We start from the raw sequence: 19,489 nt of genomic DNA, 5'->3' as shown, positions 1-19,489 counted from the left end.
GCCCTATTTTGCGATTCGGCACTGCGTTACTTTAACGGACAATTGCGCGTCGTGCGACGATGTGCCCTAATAAAATTGACGTCCTTTTTTTTCCTATAAATAGAGCTTTCTTTTGGTGGTATTTGATCACCTGTGTGATTTTTATTATTTGCGCTATAAACAAAAAAAGCGAAATTTTGAAAAAAAATACAATATTTTTCACATTCTGCTATAGGACATTCTCTAAAAAAAAATGTAAAAATCAAAATGTTTTAACATTTTAGGCCAATTTGTTTTCTGCTACATATTTTTGGTAAAAAATATCGCAATAAGCGTATTTTGATTGGTTTGCGCAAAAGTTATTGCGTTTACTAACTAAGGGAAAGATTTATGTCATTTATATATATATATTTTTTTTTAACTAGTAATGCCGGCAATTTTTTTTGCTGGACTGCGACATTGCGGCGGACAGATCGGACCCCTGACTAACATTTGTGACACATTTGGGAGTACCAGTGACATTACTGCAGTAATCAGTGATATATATATGCACTGTTAGGCTCCATGTACACGGAACGTTGTTAAAAGTCCCTTTAAATGCTGGAATTTTTAGGACGTTTGAAGCGTCCGTTCGGTCGCGTTTGTACCCGCGTTTAGTGGGCGTTTAGCGGCGTTTGCGGGCGTTTGCGTTTAGAAGCGTTCCTAGAGGTCAAAAAAATTATTCCCCTTTAAAATGGAAAAACGCGAACGCTAAACGCGGGTCATCGTGTTCGGACGCGTTCAGACGCGTTCGGACGCGTTCGGACGCGTTTGTGCATTTGAAACGCCGGGAAACACACGTTCGAACGCAAATAATTGCGTTCTAAAAACAGTCCCTGAACGCAACTGCCTGCAAATTAATGTAAACGACCTGTTGTACATGGACAGATAAGATAAAATGTAGATGGGTTCAGGGGCTTCTGAAAAAAACGCCCAACTGCTCCTAAACGGCCATTTCCAGCGTCCCGTGTACATGGAGCCCTACTGTAAAAATGAAACTGGCAGGGAAGGGGTTAACTTTATTAGTGATCAAGGGGTTAAGTGTGTCCCTATGGGCGTGATTCTAACTGTAACGGGGCGTGGCTTGTGATGTAACCATAGAGACATACGATCCTACATAGCAGGATCGTATGATCTCTGCAGTTAAATCAGGGAGAATGACAGGCGACTTTGTTTACATCAGCCGCCTGCCTTTCTCCCTCTCCTGCGGGAGATCGCCAGTGGGCGGCGGCCATTGGAGACGCCGATCACACGCACAGGGATGGCCATGAACGAGCAGTGGCTGCGTGCGCTCGCCCCCTGCAGGCTCCTGGGCGAGCGACGTAGTACTACGTCGCTTTGCCCAGGAGGGGCTGACTGCCGCAGTAAATATACTGTGAGCGGTCGGCAAATGGTTAAAGTGGATGTAAACCGGATTCATGAAATATAACCTAAGCACATATATCTGTAGTATTTTCTTAACTCTCTTCAAAGCCCTAAGTCCCGTGTCGGGGGTGGGTGTTATAAATAGATTAGCAGAGAGCTGGTCTATTCACAGCTCTGCGTGTTTCTTCCTTTCTTTGCCTATGTGGAGGGGGGGGGGGGCGCCTTTCCTCCAATCAGCTGTCACACTGTGTATGCAAAGATTCCACACCTTGTGCTGAACAGGAAGAAAACATTTTGAACACAATGTGCCCTTTCTAAAGAATATAGCAAGCTGAAGACAGCAGATATACATGTAAAACGTATGTAGGGAGATTTGTTTCACCCCTGTGTATCATCTGAGGCTGTGCACTTCACTGGGTATTTGTGAGAGTTTACATCCACTTTAAAAAGAATTTCAGGTAAGGATATTTTTATACATAGTTACATTGGCCCAGCTTGGACCGATGTAACTATGTATACACCATACCTGGCTGATGCCCCGGGAAGCTGGAAATCACTGAAATAGACACCGCTACTCCAGTGACCTCAACTATCTTCCGGGTCTGGTGCCAAGTGGCTGCCTTGCTGCATTCTGAAGGAATCAGGAGGTCAGCCAATCAGCAAGGACGCCATTCAGAGAATGCTTTGCAGAGATCTGCTGCATTTCAGATCTCCAGTCACTGCAGATATACATCCCATATGGCTGTGCGGAATACCTGGTCCCCCACTACATGCAATGGGTATTTCCACCAGCTTCTTTATCAGTACAGGACACAGTAGTGATGTAGGGGTTGGTGGGTCAAACCTTTGAGTACAGCAGGGGTATACAGTGGCGCAGGTAATGGAAGAGGTGAGTATTTACTCCTGAGTATTTACCTGGATCTTTTTTCCAGGGAACAGTTTTGGCAGATTAATGATGAAAAGCCCCCCCCCCCCCCCAAAGCCTAACTCTAACCTTAATCCTTACCTTAGCATTATCCTAACCTATAACCTTAACCCCATAGATTTCATACTTACCTTGTCTTCGCCAAAATTACCAGACCATCCTGTGCAAGGACTGACGCCAAAACCATTCAGTGTCTGTGCCAAATACAAGCAACGCTGGGTTCTTGGTGCCGAAAGCAATTAATTGGACTTGTTATTAAAAGCTCCTTTACATAAATCAACTTTTTATTCATGCGTAGCGGCCCTTTCAAGATACTCCATTGGCCGGGTTTATGCCAAGTCTGACTTAAGTGAGTTTTCTACTTCATTTAGGAAATAACAGCCCATGCTTGTTTTGAGGCACGGACCTAAATACAGAGGCCTCATGTAAAAATTATTTTTTGTGTTCATCATAGAATGAGAAACATGAGTCTTTAAGTATATAATGATCTCCATATGCCTATAACAGAATAAAACAGTATGATACGTGATACATTAAAAACAGAACTCTTTATGTCATTGAACTTTTGTTGCCTACAGCAGCTATAAAAGACTATTGCTGAATATAAATGATATTTAAAGGGACAATACACCTAAAAACAGATTCTAGTCCTTGGTGAAGTCTAAGTTCACCTTTTCTAGAAAATAGCCCTTAAGGTTAAGGGGCTTCAGTAGAAATAAAAAATGGCGCAGCTTTGTAAAATGTTCATTTTTATTAAACGTCATTCCTAAAGGCCATTTAGGCCCATCTCAAGTCCCGGCCGAAAAACTCCCAGTTAGCAATTCCCATGTGCTGTATTGTATCCTTGATGCAAAAATCATTGTGCTGTGATATTTGGATGAGGAATGATAATTAAAGTTATAATTATTTTTGTTAAGGCAATTGTCCGCTATCCGATATTTCCCACAGCAACTTGATTCATCCAGAGAGATACATCTATTGGGCTTCAGAACAGCGTATTTGTAAATATTACAATGAACAGCAGCAAGTATATATATATATATATATATATATATACTGTATATATACAGTGGGTACGGAAAGTATTCAGACCCCCTTAAATGTTTCACTCTTTGTTATATTGCAGCCATTTGCTAAAATCATTTAAGTTCATTCTTCTTCCTCATGAATGTACACATAGCACCCCATACTGACAGAAAAACACAGAATTGTTGACATTGTTGCAGATTTATTAAAAAAGAAAAACTGAAATATCACATGGTCCTAAGTATTCAGACCCTTTGCTCAGTATTTAGTAGAAGCCCCCTTTTGCTCTAATACAGCCAGGAGTCTTTTTGGGAAAGATGCAACAAGTCTTTCACACCTGGATTTGGGGATCCTCTGCCATTCCTCCTTGCAGATCCTCTCCAGTTCTGTCAGGTTGGATGGTAAACGTTGGTGGACAGCCATTTTTAGGTCTCTCCAGAGATGCTCAATTGGGTTTAAGTCAGGGCTCTGGCTGGGCCATTCAAGAACAGTCACGGAGTTGTTGTGAAGCCACTCCTTCGTTATTTTAGCTGTGTGCTTAGGGTCATTGTCTTGTTGGAAGGTAAACCTTCGGCCCAGTCTGAGGTCCAAAGCACTCTGGAGAAGGTTTTTGTCCAGGATATCCCTGTACTTGGCCGCATTCATCTTTCCCTCTATTTCAACCAGTCGTCCTGTCCCTGCAGCTGAAAAACACCCCCACAGCATGATGCTGCCACCACCATGCTTCACTGTTGGGACTGTATTGGACAGGTGATGAGCAGTGTCTGGTTTTCTCCACACATACCGCTTAGAATTAAGGCCAAAAAGTTCTATTTTGGTCTCATCAGACCAGAGAATCTTATTTCTCACCATCTTGGAGTCCTTCAGGTGTTTTTTAGCAAACTCCATGCGGGCTTTCATGTGTCTTACACTGAGGAGAGGCTTCCGTCGGACCACTCTGCCATAAAGCCCCGACTGGTGGAGGGCTGCAGTGATGGTTGACTTTCTACAACTTTCTCCCATCTCCTGACTGCATCTCTGGAGCTCAGCCACAGTGATCTTTGGGTTCTTCTTTACCTCTCTCACCAAGGCTCTTCTCCCCCGATAGCTCAGTTTGGCCGGACGGCCAGCTCTAGGAAGGGTTCTGGTCGTCCCAAACGTCTTCCATTTGAGAATTATGGAGGCCACTGTGCTCTTAGGAACCTTAAGTGCAGCAGAAATCTTTTTGTAACCTTGGCCAGATCTGTGCCTTGCCACAATTCTGTCTCTGAGCTCTTCAGGCAGTTCCTTTGACCTCATGATTCTCATTTGCTCTGACATGCATTGTGATCTGGAAGGTCTTATATAGACAGGTGTGTGGCTTTCCTAATCAAGTCCAATCAGTATAATCAAACACAGCTGGACTCAAATGAAGGTGTAGAACCATCTCAAGGATGATCAGAAGAAATGGAAAGCACCTGAGTTAAATATATGAGTGTCACAGCAAAGGGTCTGAATACTTAGGACCATGTGATATTTCAGTTTTTCTTTTTTAATAAATCTGCAACAATGTCAACAATTCTGTGTTTTTCTGTCAGTATGGGGTGCTATGTGTACATTCATGAGGAAGAAGAATGAACTTAAATGATTTTAGCAAATGGCTGCAATATAACAAAGAGTGAAAAATTTAAGGGGGTCTGAATACTTTCCGTACCCACTGTATATATATATATATATATATATATATATATATATATATATACACACACAGTATCTCACAAAAGTGAATACACCCCTCACATTTTTGTAAATATTTTATTATATCTTTTCATGTGACAAAACTGAAGAAATGTCTCGTTGCTACAATGTGTACAGCTTGTATAACAGTGTAAATTTGCTGTCCCCTCAAAATAACTCAACACACAGCCATTAATGTCTAAACCGCTGGCAACTGAAATGAGTACACCCCTAAGTCAAAATGTCCAAATTGGGCCCAAAGTGTCAATATTTTTTGTGGCCACCATTATTTTCCAGCACTGCCTTAACCCTCTCAGACATGGAGTTCACCAGAGCTTCACAGGTTGCCACTGGAGTCCTCTTCCACTCCTCCATGATGACATCACAGAGCTGGTGGATGTTAGAGACCTTGCGCTTCTCCACCTTCCGTTTGAGGATGCCCCACAGATGCTCAATAGAGTTTAAGTCTGGAGACATGCTTGGCCAGTCCATCACCTTTACCCTTAGTTTCTTTAACAAGGCAGTGGTCATCTTTGAGGTGTGTTTAGGGTCGTTATCATGTTGGAATACTGCCCTGCAGCCCAGTCTCTGAAGGGAGGGGATCGTGCTCTGCTTCAGTATGTCACAGTACATGTTGGCATTCATGGTTCCCTCAATGAACTGTAGCTCCCCAGTGCCGGCAGCACTTATGCAGTCCCAGACCATGACACTCCCACCACCATGCTTAACTGTAGGCAAGACACACTTGTCTTTGTACTCCCCACCTGGATGCCGCCACACAAGCTTGACACCATCTGACCCAAATAAATTTATCTTGGTCTCATCAGACCACAGGAAATGGTTCCAGTACTCCATGTCCTTAGTCTACTTGTCTTCAGCAAACTGTTTGCAGGCTTTCTTGTGCATCATCTTTAGAAGAGGCTTCCTTCTGGGACAACAGCCATGCAGACCAATTTGATGCAGTGTGCGGCGTAGGGTCTGAGCACTGACGGGCTGACCCCTCCCCCCAACCCTTCAACCTCTGCAGCAATGCTGGCAGCACTCATACGTCTATTTCCCAAAGACAACCTCTGGATATGATGCTGAGCACGTGCACTCAACTTCTTTGGTCTACCATGGCGGACCCTGTTCTGAGTGGAAACCTGTCTTGTTAAACTTCTGTATGGTCTTGGCCACCGTGCTACAGCTCTAGGCCATCTTTATGTAGAGCAACAATTATTTTTTTTTAGTTCCTCAGAGAGTTCTTTGCCATGAGGTGCCATGTTGAACTTCCAGTGACCAGTATGAGAGAGTGAGAGCGATAACACCAAATTTAACACACCTGCTCCCCATTCACACCTGAGAACTTGCAGCACTAGCAAGTCACATCCGGAAGACACCCGGAAGGGAAAATGGCTAATTGTGCCCAATTTGGACATTTTCACTTAGGAGTGTACTCGTGTTTGTTGCCAGCCGTTTAGTCATTAATGGCTGTGTGTTGAGTTATTTTGAGGGGACAGCAAATTCACACTGTTATACAAGCTGTACACTCACTACTTTACATTGTAGCAAAGTGTAATTTCTTCAATGTTGACAAATGAAAAGATATAATAAGACATTTACAAAAATGTGAGGGGTATACTCACTTTTATGAGATACTGTATGCATATATATATATATATATATATATATATATATATATATATATATATATAATTATATGTACACTTACAACACACTACACATTGGTCTTCACTCCTGCAAAGCTGGCAGTGAGAGTCCAACGGTTTTTACATCCTCACAAAAAGGCAGGATGTGGGGGGTCTAACTATCAGTTTTTCCCCCAGGGGCCATTTGACCTGCAGGTATGACAATGAGTTCATGAACATTTTACAACGTTGCACAGTTTTTTTAATATCCACGGAGCCCCCTTGATCGCAGGCTATTTTCTAGAAAAAGTGAACCTAGGCTTTAAAGTACTGTATATCTGAAGCCAAAATCTTTTTTCTTTTAATTTTGGATAGAGTAGGAAAGGTTAAAGGACCTTAACATGTATAGCTTGGAAGAAAGAAGAGACAGAGGGGATATGATAGAAACTTTTAAATACATAAAGGGAATCAACTCGGTAAAGGAGGAGAGCATATTTAAAAGAAGAAAAACTACCACAAGAGGACACAGTTTTAAATTAGAGGGGCAAAGGTTTAAAAGTAATATGAGGAAGTATTACTTTACTGAGAGAGTAGTGGATGCATGGAATAACCTTCCTGCAGAAGTGGTAGCTGCAAATACAGTGAAGGAGTTTAAGCATGCATGGGATAGGCATAAGGCTATCCTTCATATAAGATAGGGCCAGGGACTATTCATAGGATTCAGATATATTGGGCAGACTAGATGGGCCAAATGGTTCTTATCTGCCGACACATTCTATGTTTCTATGTTTCTATGTTTCTATGGTACACACTAGTAGTTTGTTTTTTTCGTTCAACCCAGCGGGCTGAATAAAAAAAATGAATTGTTCAGGAAGAGCCACTGTACTAACAATCCAATGTTAGTACAGAGATCTCCCATGCTGAGCTATTGCGTTCTGACAGTGGGACGCCCCCCCCCCCCCCACAGCCAGAACACACCGGTCAGCGCTCTCAGCCATTGGCTAAGAGTGTTGATCGGTTGCTGATCGGCGGACCTTTTTTGATCATGCTCCTTCCACAGAAGCTGGCTGAACGGCTGTGCAGGGCACCTGGGCAGAATGATGGCTGGTTCCTATTAAAGGGGCCAATATCGCCCCACATTCAGGCTGGGGGGACTAGCCTTAAGACAATTGTCACCAGAACAAGTGTCCCCATTTGAAGATATCCCTTCTATTTCTGCTGACAACTTAAATTGTTGGATTTTCCCTTACATTTAGTCATAGTGACCAGTGGCGTAGCGTGGGGGGTGCTGGGGGGGGGCAGCCGCACCGGGTACAAAATCTGGGGGGGCGCAGTGTCATGCTGCCATTTAGGAGCCTGCTCAGCCATCCTTAGTGTAGGAATCAGGTAGGTCTCTGTAGTGGTCAGTGTAATTGTCAGGTAGGTTTGTGTAGTGGTCAGGTAGGTCAGTGTAGGAATCAGGTAGGTCTGTGTAGTGCTCAGGTAGGTCAGTGTAGGTGTCAGTATAGAAATTAGGTAGGTCAGTGTAGTGATCAGGTTGGTTAGTGCAGGAATAAGGTAGGTCAGGTAGGTTTGTGTAGTGGTCAGGTAGGTCTGTGTAGGTGTCAGTATAGAAATCAGGTAGGTCAGTGTAGGAATAAGGTAGGTCTGTTTAGTGATCAGCTAGGTCAGTGTAGGTGTCAGTGTAGTGGTCTAGTAGATTTGTATAGGGGGCGCAAATTACTTACCTTGCCCCGGGCGCTGACAACCCACGCTACGCCACTGATAGTGACAATGGTCACCAGGACAGCAGGAGAGGATCGATGATCCAATTCTGCTCTGGACCATTGTGGCTGAGTTCTGTAGAATAACTGAAGTGGGCTGCAAAGGATGCTGAGAGAAGTCATAAAATTATTTAAAAAATGAAACCATCTTTCTCGTGTCTTGTTTAATGTATTAATCTGTATTGTTGAAAAACTGTTCAACATATTAAGAAGACCACATGCTACCTCCAATAACGCATTATGGACAGAGTTTTTAGTAAAATAATCACAAGACGCAAAGGGCAGAGCCTATACAAAATGGCTCATCAAGTATACATAGGGCAACATGATGTCTCAATACCTTGTAGCCTATAGAATGGTTGTATTACTGAAATGTTTGACCAAGCAGCAACCATCATTATGTTTCTTTACCTTGGACCTTAAACTTATCCACATTCTTGCAGCCAGCTTTCAATTGTGAAACCCCAAAGGGGTCATTTTCATTTTGTCCTTCTTGCCTTCTGTCCTCTGCTGTTATCTTCACTCTAACATTGAGGTTCTCTTTCTTCTACAGACCCTGGATGGATTTGTTTTTGTGGTTGCTTCAGATGGAAAAATAATGTACATTTCGGAGACAGCTTCTGTACATCTGGGGTTGTCACAGGTTAGTACCCATATTAACAGCAGCATGGTACAGTGGTGGAAAAAGTATTTGATCCCCTGCTGATTTTGTACGTTTGCCCACTGACAAAGAAATGATCAGTCTATAATTTTAATTGTCGGTTTATTTTAACAGTGAGAGACAGAATAACAACAAAAATATCCGGAAAATCGAATTTCAAAAAAGTTATAAATTAATTGGGGGCGTCTTCAGAGTGACTTGCATTGACTTCAGTTAACAAAGTCATTTACAAGCCGCGATAAAGTTGAGCTGTGCGGTGTGGCTTCAAAGTCGATCGACTTTGAAGCCGCGTTAGTGTGAACCAAGACTTAAGGGAAAAGGAAGAGTGGTAAATTTTCAGGTAAACACAATAGGAAATAGCTGTCAGAAAAAGAAGAATAAAGCCCCACAACAACATTAATAATAATCACTATTATTAAAATGATACACTCTGAGTGATATGTTAACCTAATAAGAACAAATATATTAAAAATATGGGTAAAATATATCTAAAAATGGATATATGTATAAATTGAACCATATATTATACAATCTGTTTATACAATCTCTAAAAAAAAAAAAAAAAGAATAGTAATAATAATAATGATAATACCAATATCAATAATAATAATCACTGTTGTTAAAAAGATACAGTCTCTGTAATAAATTGCCCTAATAGTTATAAATGTTTAAAAAAAATGAGTAAGATTATTTGTGTGAACCATACAATATACAATCTGATTGTACAATCATAAAATGATGCACAAAAAAAAAAACTAAATAGGTAATAATAGTAACAATGATATTAATAATAATAATCACTGTTATTAACCTCCCTGGCGGTATGATTATGTCAGGAATTACATACCAAAAGCGGTACAATTCTTTTCATGGAAATTTGGCGTTATGTATTATAGGCCTACAATTCTTAGTAATTACTGACTTAAACCTGACCAAAACAAGAGTCTAGTAGACATCCCAGATGTGATAAATTTGAAACACAAACACGTGAATTATAATCGAATCAATAATATTATTTTATTATTTAATATATAATATATATAATAAAATTATATTATTGATTAGATTATAATTCATGCATTATATATTATATATAGATATATGTGTGTGTGCATATATATATATACATATATATATATATGCATACATATATATATATATATATGCATATATATATATATATATATATACCGGTATATATATATATATATATATATATATATATATATATATGCGCATATATATATATATATATATGCATGCATATATATATATATATGCATATATATATATATATATATATATATGCATATATATATATATATATGCATATATATATATATATATATATATATATATATATATATGCATATATATATATATATATATATATATATATATATATATATATATAATATAAAATGTGTTTTGTGCAACGTTTTTTTTTTTTTTTTTTGAATTTCCCTCCCTAGTTCCGCTCCCATGCAGCATTGCTGCTGCAGGGAACGGAACTAGGAAGTGATCAGACCGACAGGAGGGACGGAGGAGCGGCGGGACTCTCGGCTGGCGGTCACAGCAATGAGAGATCATCGCTGGATCGCCAGGATAAGGTAAGAGAACACCGCTGCGCTCTCTGCAATCCACCCCGAGCGTGACTCGGGGTTACCGATCCTGATATGAAAAATCAACCCCGAGTCACGCTCGGGATTACCGCTAAGGAGGTTAAGACGATAAAAAAAAAAAAAACAATCACACCTGACAGATGTTCTAACCCTTCTCATCTCTATCCAAAAAAATCCTGCCATTAGGATTACAAAAAGTACACCATACTTACCACGATTTTATTACAAAAAAAAAAAAAAAAAAAACAATTAAATTATTGAATACCTACATGTACTTGTTTTTTTTTAATAGACATCAAATTTGGAGGAGGCAGGACTTTTGAGGCACCACACAATTTACAATTAAGCTGTAATGAGCAGGGCCCCCTGATTCCTCCTGTATTGAATTGTATTGGAACTGTACTGTCTGCACTCATGTTGTAAAGCGCTGCGCAAACTGTTGGCGCTATATAAATCCTATATAATAATATTTACGTATTAGACACACTTAGAGTATAAAGGGTATTTTTATTGTAATTGCAAACATGTTGCACATGAAAGGGAATGTAATGATCAGACTATGAGACAATGGGATAATCAATTCATAGGACAGAAAAATGTGTAAGCACCTTAAAGGAAAACCAGGCTTTGCAAGGCAAAGTGATGAGTTCCTTCTGATACCAGTCCCAGCAAAATCTTAGAATTCCCTTCCCTTTGGCCCTTTGGTACTCCATGCAGGAGACAACATCCTGTGCACACTCCAAGTCATAATTTAGATCTTTCACAAGGCTGGGTCTCCGTCCCTATCCATTATGGCAGCATTAGCTACCTAAGCACCCATCACTAAGCACTATAGCTTTCACATTGGAGGAAGGGAAGTGATTTGCATTCTCTGTTATATCCTGAGGTACAGGTATTTGTATTTGCTCCAGGTAGATGTGCAGTAGTACTTACCTTTTATCTAAAGCAACAGTGTTCAAATGTGAGGCACTATGTTACAAAATGTACCCATAGTGGTTACTTATTTCTTTTTATTTTCCTTGTGTGGCAAACTGTAGACAAATTTGTAATCATAGTAAAAGGGTAGATGAGGCAACAATCATACAGTGCTGTGAAAAAGTAATTGCCTCCACCCCTTGTTGAATTATGAATGAATTGTGATTACCCCACATTTTTTGGAAAGCTGAGTTAAATTTCACTTGCCACATCCAGTCCTGATTACTGCCAGACCTGTTAAATCAAGAAATCACTTAAACAGAAGCTGTCTGAAAAAGTGAAGCACCCTAAGTGCCGGTTCACACAAATACGAGTTGTCAGGCGACTTGGTCAGCCTGGGAAGTCGTGCACCGTCGCAGTCATTGAGTAGTACAGGACCCGTTCTAATAGGAGCGACACAAGTCGCTCCGACTTAGAAAAAGGGTCCTGTACTACTTCGGGGCGACCTGGAGCGACTTGCATAGACATTCATTTTATGAAGTCCGTGCAAGTCGCGCTGAAGTCGCGCTGCACGTGATTTCACAGGTCGCCCCCTAAGTCGGAGCGACCTAATGTGAACCGACACTAAGACCGCATTCACATTGATCCGACTTGGACCGCGACTTGTCAGCCTGACAAGTCGCAGTCCGTCACGCTCCCATTGTGTAGTACAGGAGCCATTCTAATAGGAGCGACATAAGTCGCTCCGACTTAGAAAAAGGGTCCTGTACTACTTCGGGGCGACCTGGAGCGACTTGCATAGACATCCATTTTATGAAGTCCATGCAAGTCGCGCTGAAGTCGCGCTGCACGTGATTTCACAGGTCGCCCCCAAAGTCGAAGCGACCTAGTGTGAACCGGCACTAAATGATCTCAAAAAGCAACACATTATTCCGCGATCCAAAGAAATCCAAGAACAGATGAGAATCAAAGCAATTGAGATGTATCAGACTAGAAAGGGTTACAAGGCCATTTCAAAGGCTTTGAGACTCCAGCAAACCACGGTGAGAGACATTATCGACAAATAGATAAAACTTAAAACACTGTTGAACCTTCCCAGGAGGTGCTGGCCTACCAAAATGACTCCAAGAGCACAACAACTCATCCAGGAGGTCAGAAAAGAACCCAGAAAAACATGTAAAGAACTGCAGGCCTCACTTGCCTCGGGTAAGGTCAGTGTTCATGATTCAACATTAAGAAATAGACTGGGCAAAAATGGGGTCCATGGGAGCGTTCCAAGGCGAAAGCCACTGCTGATCACAGCTAACACAAAGGCTCGTCTCACATTTGCCAAAAAACATCTTGATTATCTCCAAGACTTTTGGGCAAATATTCTGTGGATTGATGAGACAAAAGTTGAACTTTTTGGAAGGTGTGTGTTCAGTTTCATCTGTTGTAAAGCTAACACGGCATTTAAAAAAAGAACATCATACCAACACATAGTGGTGGTAGTGTGATGTTCTGGGGGCCGTATGCAGCTTCATGACCTGGAAGACTCGCCATAATTGATGTAACCATGAATTCTGTGCTCTACCAGAAATTCCTGAAGGAGAATATCCAGCCAGCAGTTCCTGACCTCAAGCTCAAGCGCACTTGGGTTGTGCCGCAGGGCAATGACCCGAAACACACCAGTGGGTCCACCTTAGAGTGACTCAAAAAAATGCAAAATTAAAGTTTTGGAGTGGCCAAGTCAAAGTCCAGACTTAAGTCCCATTGGAGTGCTGTGGTATGACCTTAAACAGGCCATTCATGTTGAAAAACCTTCCAATGTGGTTGAATTAATACAATTCTGCAAAGAAGAGTGGGACAAAATTCTTCCACAGCGATGTGAAAGACTTATTGCCAGTTATTGCAAACGCTTGAATCCAGTTTTTAGGTTTAGGGGCAATTACTTTTTCACATAGGGCCAGGCAGGTTTGTACAGATTTTTTCCTTTAACCACTTGCCCTCCAGAAGGTTTACCACCCTTCATGACCAGGCAATTTTTTGCGATACAGCACTGTGTTACTTTGTGTGACGCTGTACCCAAATAAAATGTATGTCCTTTTTTCCCCCACAAATAGAGTTTTCTTTTGGTGGTATTTGATAACCTCTGCTGTTTTTATTTTTCCTGCTAGAAACAAAAAAAACTGACAATTAAAAAAAACAAAAAACAAAATTTCTTACTTTCTTTTAAAAAAACACATCCAATAAAAAAATAGAAAAAAATATGTATTCTGCTACATGTTTTAGGTAAAAATAAATCCCAATAAGCGTGTATTAATTGGTTTGCGCAAAAGTAACAGCGTCTACAAACTATGGGATAGATTTATCAAATTTGTATTTGTTTTACTAGTAATGGGGGCGATCAGTGGCTTAGAGTGGGACTGCGACATTGGGGCAGACAAATCGGACACTAAGTGACACTTTTTTGGGGTTCAGTGACATTGTTATAGTGGTCAGTCACTGTCACTGTACTAATGACACTGGCAGGGAAGGGGTTAACATCAGGGGTGATCAAAGGGTAAAATGTGTTCCTAAGGAGTGCTAAATAACTGTGTGGGGGAGGTGTTTGTACTGCGGGAAGGCAGAGATCAGTTTTCCTGCTTAGCAGAAACACAGGATCACAGCCTTCCCTTGTCACAGAATGACGATTGCTCACATAGGCAGATCGCGGTTCTGCCAGTCCTCCGAACGATCCCCTGGACCCGCTGATTGGTTCCGATGTGTCCAATCACAGCAGGAGTGGGTCACACGTGTGTGCCCCAGACCAGGGAGTGCAGAATCACATACAGGTATGTAATACTGCACAGGGGAGCTGCATTGTCACCGTATATGCAGAAATAATAATTTCATGGTTTTTTTTGTTTTTTTTGTTCAAAATTTTTTTATTAAGAATAAAGGATGTACAATCGAGTGTGGCATTGAGCACAGCATAAGGCAGTAGGTACCAAAGACAAGGAATCAACAACAATGAATTGTTCCAAAAGGGGGGCCTACTCAATATTAGGTGGTCATAATGTTATGGATGATTGGTGTATATGAAGGCAGGGGCATTCTCAGCCCACCAGTCTCCGATAACTAAGACAAGCGGTTGGACCCGGTAACAACATGATTGAAATTACTCTGTAAAATATGTGTGAACATTAAATATGGACGCTGTGTCCAACCATATCACATCTGGAAGCGATTCCGCGTCTATATGGTAATGTGCGCGTGCCCCCCAGAGCCCAGATAATAAGGGATATCAGTACTGCAAACAATAAAACGGACCCCCCTCCCTTCAACTCAGGAGAGGTCTGGGTTTTGTACGCCTGACGATTTGTCATGTTCAGTAAAACCTCTTGTCTTTACAACAGCGATTTGGAGCTATAATAAATCTTTTTTCCTGTCAGCAGAAAGATATTACATTTGTAACAGATAAAGGTCTAGTTGATGAATTTGACTTCTTCGGACCCCAGGGGGGGACTGCAAGGAATCTTGTATAAATGTATAATATATGAACCAACACAGGGTTTTAATATCGTCTCTGTTAGTAAGGCGTTGGAGTATTTCAACTGTAAAGAAATGAAGATATATACTGCTCAAAAAAATTAAAGGAACACTTTTTAATCAGAGCATAACATCAAGTCAAGTAAACTCCTGGGATATTGATCTGGTCAGTTAAGTAGCAGAGGGGGTTGTTATTCAGTTTTAGCTGCTTTGGTTGTAATGAAATTCACAACAGGTGGGCAACAATAAGATGACCTCCAAAACAGGAATGGATCTACAGGTGGAGGCCACTGACATTTTTTTCCCTACTCATTTTTTCTAAACAGTTTTTAACTAGTTTTTTTGCATTTGGCTAGGGTCAGTGTCACTACTGGTAGCATGAGGTGATACCTGGAGGTTGCACAGGCAGTCCAACTCCTCCAGGATGGCACTTTAATTTGTGCCATTGCCAGAAGGTTTGCTGGGTCTCCCAGCACAGTCTCAAGAGCATGGAGGAGATTTCAGGAGACAGGCATTTACTCTAGGAGAGCTGCACAGGGCCATAGAAGGTCCTCAACCCATCAGCAGGACCGGTATCTGCTGCTTTATGCAAGGAGGAACAGGATGAGCACTGCCAGAACCCTACAAAATTACCTCCAGCAGGCCACTGGTGTGAATGTGTCTGACAAAACAATCAGAAACAGACTTCATGAGGGTGGCCTGAAGGCCGGACGTTCTCTAGTGGGCCCTGTGCTCACTGCCCGGCACTGTGGAGCTCACTTGGCATTTGCCATTAAACACCAGAATTGGCAGGTCCACCACTGGCGCCCTGTGCTTTTTACAGATGAAAGCAAGTTCACATTGAGCACATGTGACAGACATTAAATGGTCTGGAGAAGCCTTGGAGAATGTTTTGCTGCCTGTAACATCGTTCAGTATGACCGGTTTGGTGGAGGGTCAGTGATGGTTTGGGGAGGCATATCCATGGAAGGACGCACAGACCTCTACAGGCTAGACAATGGCACCCTGACTGCCATTAGGTATTGGGATAAAATCCTTGGACCCATTGTCAGACCCTATGCTGGTGCAGTGGGTCCTGAGTCCAGTGGTTCCTGGGTTCCTCCTGGTGCACGACAATGCCTGCCCATGAGTATGAGTATGCGAGAGTATGCAACCCATTCCTGGAGGATGAAGGAATACCAATAGCAATGATACCATTGAATGGCCCCCACACTCGCCTGATCTAAATCCAATAGAAGACCTCTGGGACATTATGTTTTGGTCAATCTGACGCTGCCAGGTTGCACCTCAGTCTGTTCAGGAGCTCAGTGATGCCCTGGTTCAGATCTGGGAGTAAATACCCCAGGACACCATCTGTCGTCTCATTAGGAGCATGCCCCGACATTGTTAACCATGCATACAAGCACGTGGGGGCCATACAAACTATTGAGTACCATTTTGAGATCCGGTGTGTTTTCAAAGTGTCTCTTTCATTTTTTTGAGCAGTGTATATAAAAAGCTGGGCATATGGTATATGGGTGGTATAGGGAATTAGTGGTTAGCCTTTATGCCTTGCAGCACTGGGGACCCTGGTTTGACTCTAGGCCAGGAGACTCTCTACATGGAGTTTGCATGTTCTCCCGGTTTCCCCCCACATTCCAGAAACATGCTGGTAGGTTAATTGGCCCTAGTATGTGTGTTTAAATTGGCTATGCACACGTGTTATTGCATGCTGGTCCCAATGTTAGCATGTGGGAACAGCATGCTATGCATTTTAACATAATTATTGTTGCCAAGACTAATACTTTCAGGAGTTAGCACCCCTCATGGCTGGAGGCCATTCTTCCACACTGGGCCCACACCAAATGAAAACATCCTATAACTTTCCAGTTACACCTGTCCCAGCACTGACTACAAATACATTTGAGAGATACCCCCAGCTCTATTACACTTTTTACACTATAGACTTTACTCTCTTCAGCCCGAAGGCATGCTGCTGTTTACTTTGCAAGGCCTCACACACCATGGTCCAAGCCAGGTCCCTAGAAGGGTTCAGTTCTGCAGCAGGCCCTAATGTAGAGACCCAGGTGCTCAGAAGGGCACGAGTCCACACCTCCTATGGAACATCTGTGTCCTGTCCACAACTGCTTTGCTCCCAAGCTGGCTTCTCCTCCTTCTTTTTACTTCTTACTCTCCATCACCTAGAAGGTTAACATGAAGGTTTACACTTTGTTTACACCTAATTCCCATTACCTGTACGTGCAGACTCTCACTCTCTTCAAATCAGACCGGACATTGTCTCCCTTAACCACTTAAGCCCCGGAGGATTTTCCTGCTAAACGACCAGGGGGTATTTTGCGATTCGGCACTGCTTGACTTTAACAGACAATTGCGCGGTCGTGCGACGCTGTATCTAAACAAATTTGGCGTCCTTTTTTTCCCACAAACAGAGCTTTCTTTTGGTGGTATTTGATCACCCGTGCGATTTTTACTTTTTGCGCTATAAACAAAAAAAGAGCGTACATTTTGCAAAAATAACAATATTTTTCACATTTTTTTATACGAAATTGCCCAAAAAAAATGTAAAAATCTAAATTTTTTAAAATTTTCGGCCAATTTGTTTTATGCTACCTATGTTTGGTAAAAAAAATCGCAAAAAGCGTATTTTGATTGGTTTGCGCAAAAGTTATCGCGTTTACTAACAAAGGGAAAGATTTCTGTCATTTTTGGTGTTTTTTTTTTAACATGTAATGGTGGCGATCTGCGATTTTTTTTGCGGTACTGCGACATTGGGGCGGACAGATCGGACCCTTGACTGACATTTTTGACACTTTTGGGGTTACCAGTGACATTTCTACAGTAATCAGTGCTATATATATGCACTGTTACTGTAAAAATACACTGGTAGTGAAGGGGTTAACTTTATTTGGGAGGGAGGGGCTGTGTGTGTCCCTAGGGGCGTGCTTTCTACTGTGATTGGCTGTGGCTTGAGCTGTAAGGACACTGATCAACGGATCTACATACTAGATCCGAGTGATCAGTGTCTTTACAGCGAGGAGAATGACAGGTGGCTTGTTTACACAAGCTGCCTGAAATTCTCCCTCTCCCCCGCCGATCGCCGAGTGACCGGCGGACATTGGGTCCGCTGGTCACACGCGCGGGGGGGTCCGTGACCGCGCGGGAGCGGGAGCGCGCCTCCGCGGGCGCGCACTCGCTCCCCAGAGCCTCACAGGCGAGCGACGTAGACCTACGTCACTCTGCCTGTGAGGGGCCGACTGCCGCAGTAAATATACTGTGAGCAGTCGGCAAGCGGTTAACTATAACATGTTCCTGTTTGATGCCCCTATATACAGTACAAGCTTTAGAGGAAGCTCAAAGATAACATCAACAAGCCAGCATTACCCTAAGCAGCCTTTTTCAACCAGGGTGCCCAGGCACCCTGAGTCCCGGTTCACATTTGAGCGATGCGGGAAGGCTGCGAATATGCAGTGTGGTCCCACATTGCATCCGCACCCCTGGCAGTTCACACTGCCATATGCGATACGCAGGGGGTGTCAATTAAAAGTTAGCGACACCCTCAGTTGAGATCGCATAGAATCGGAACGCACTAGTGTGAACCACCATTCGATCCGATTCTGCTGCGGATAAAAAAAAGGTCAGGTGTGTGTTTAGTGCGAATGCGGTGCGAATTCAGCCATACAAAGTGTATGGCTGAAATTTGCACCGCACATGAGATCGCATGTAATTTAGGAGCAGCGCGCTCCGAATTACATGCGCTCTCCGTGATCGCACTAATGTGAACCGGGTCTGAAGCTTCTTCAGGGGTGCCTTGGCAAAATGCCTAAAAATTGCCCACAAACTGTATACAAGCCAGGATGTGGATGAAGGCTGCCTTTTACACAAAGCCACATGTTTTCATTGTGCACCAATACAACCTTCTAGCTGCCAGTATCCTAACGATCAATGGCATCATCAGTTGATGAGGAGGATGTCAGTTACCTGAATAGCATCCTTGTTTGACCCTCCCCTGCCTCTCTCCATCAGCATTGGTTTCAAATTGGGGTGATAGAGAAAAACTAAGGTTGAAAAGAGAAACCTTGAAATGCTAGTCAGTACCAGTTTGCAAAAATGTATTTACTTTGGAAGAATAAATCACCTCCAGCCTTGGGTGTCCTGCTTATGTGAATGTTGCTGCATTATGTAAATCTATTAGAATAGTTTTTACATTTTAGAATGGGGTGCCTCGAGACTGTCCATATTTTTTAACCACTTTACCACCGGAGGATTTTGCTGTCTTACGTCAAGGCCACTTTTTGCGATTCGGCGCTGTGTGACTTTAACTGACAATTGCGCGGTCGTGCGATGCCGTACCCAAACGAAAT

At 42.3% G+C, this 19,489-nt stretch overlaps 1 protein-coding gene across 4 annotated transcripts in view; it reads left to right on the top strand.

Annotated features, from left to right (window-relative positions):
* The window catches only part of SIM2 (SIM bHLH transcription factor 2), a 200,431-nt gene that overhangs the window by 106,899 nt on the left and 74,043 nt on the right, over window positions 1-19,489 (top strand). For 3 of the 4 annotated variants that reach the window (XM_082246946.1, XM_082246945.1, XM_082246944.1), the window contains exon 3: window positions 8,974-9,063. The exons of the other annotated variant lie outside the window; for it this stretch is intronic. In XM_082246946.1, the coding sequence (XP_082103072.1) occupies window positions 8,974-9,063 (90 nt within the window). The remainder of the gene's footprint in view (window positions 1-8,973; window positions 9,064-19,489) is intronic. 4 annotated transcript variants of the gene reach the window in all.

This window comes from Pelophylax lessonae (assembly GCF_965119305.1).
Source record: "Pelophylax lessonae genome assembly, chromosome: 2".
Lineage (NCBI taxonomy): Eukaryota > Metazoa > Chordata > Amphibia > Anura > Ranidae > Pelophylax > Pelophylax lessonae.
Note: the sequence above shows the minus strand (reverse complement) of the source record. Positions and strands in the feature narration are given on the sequence as shown.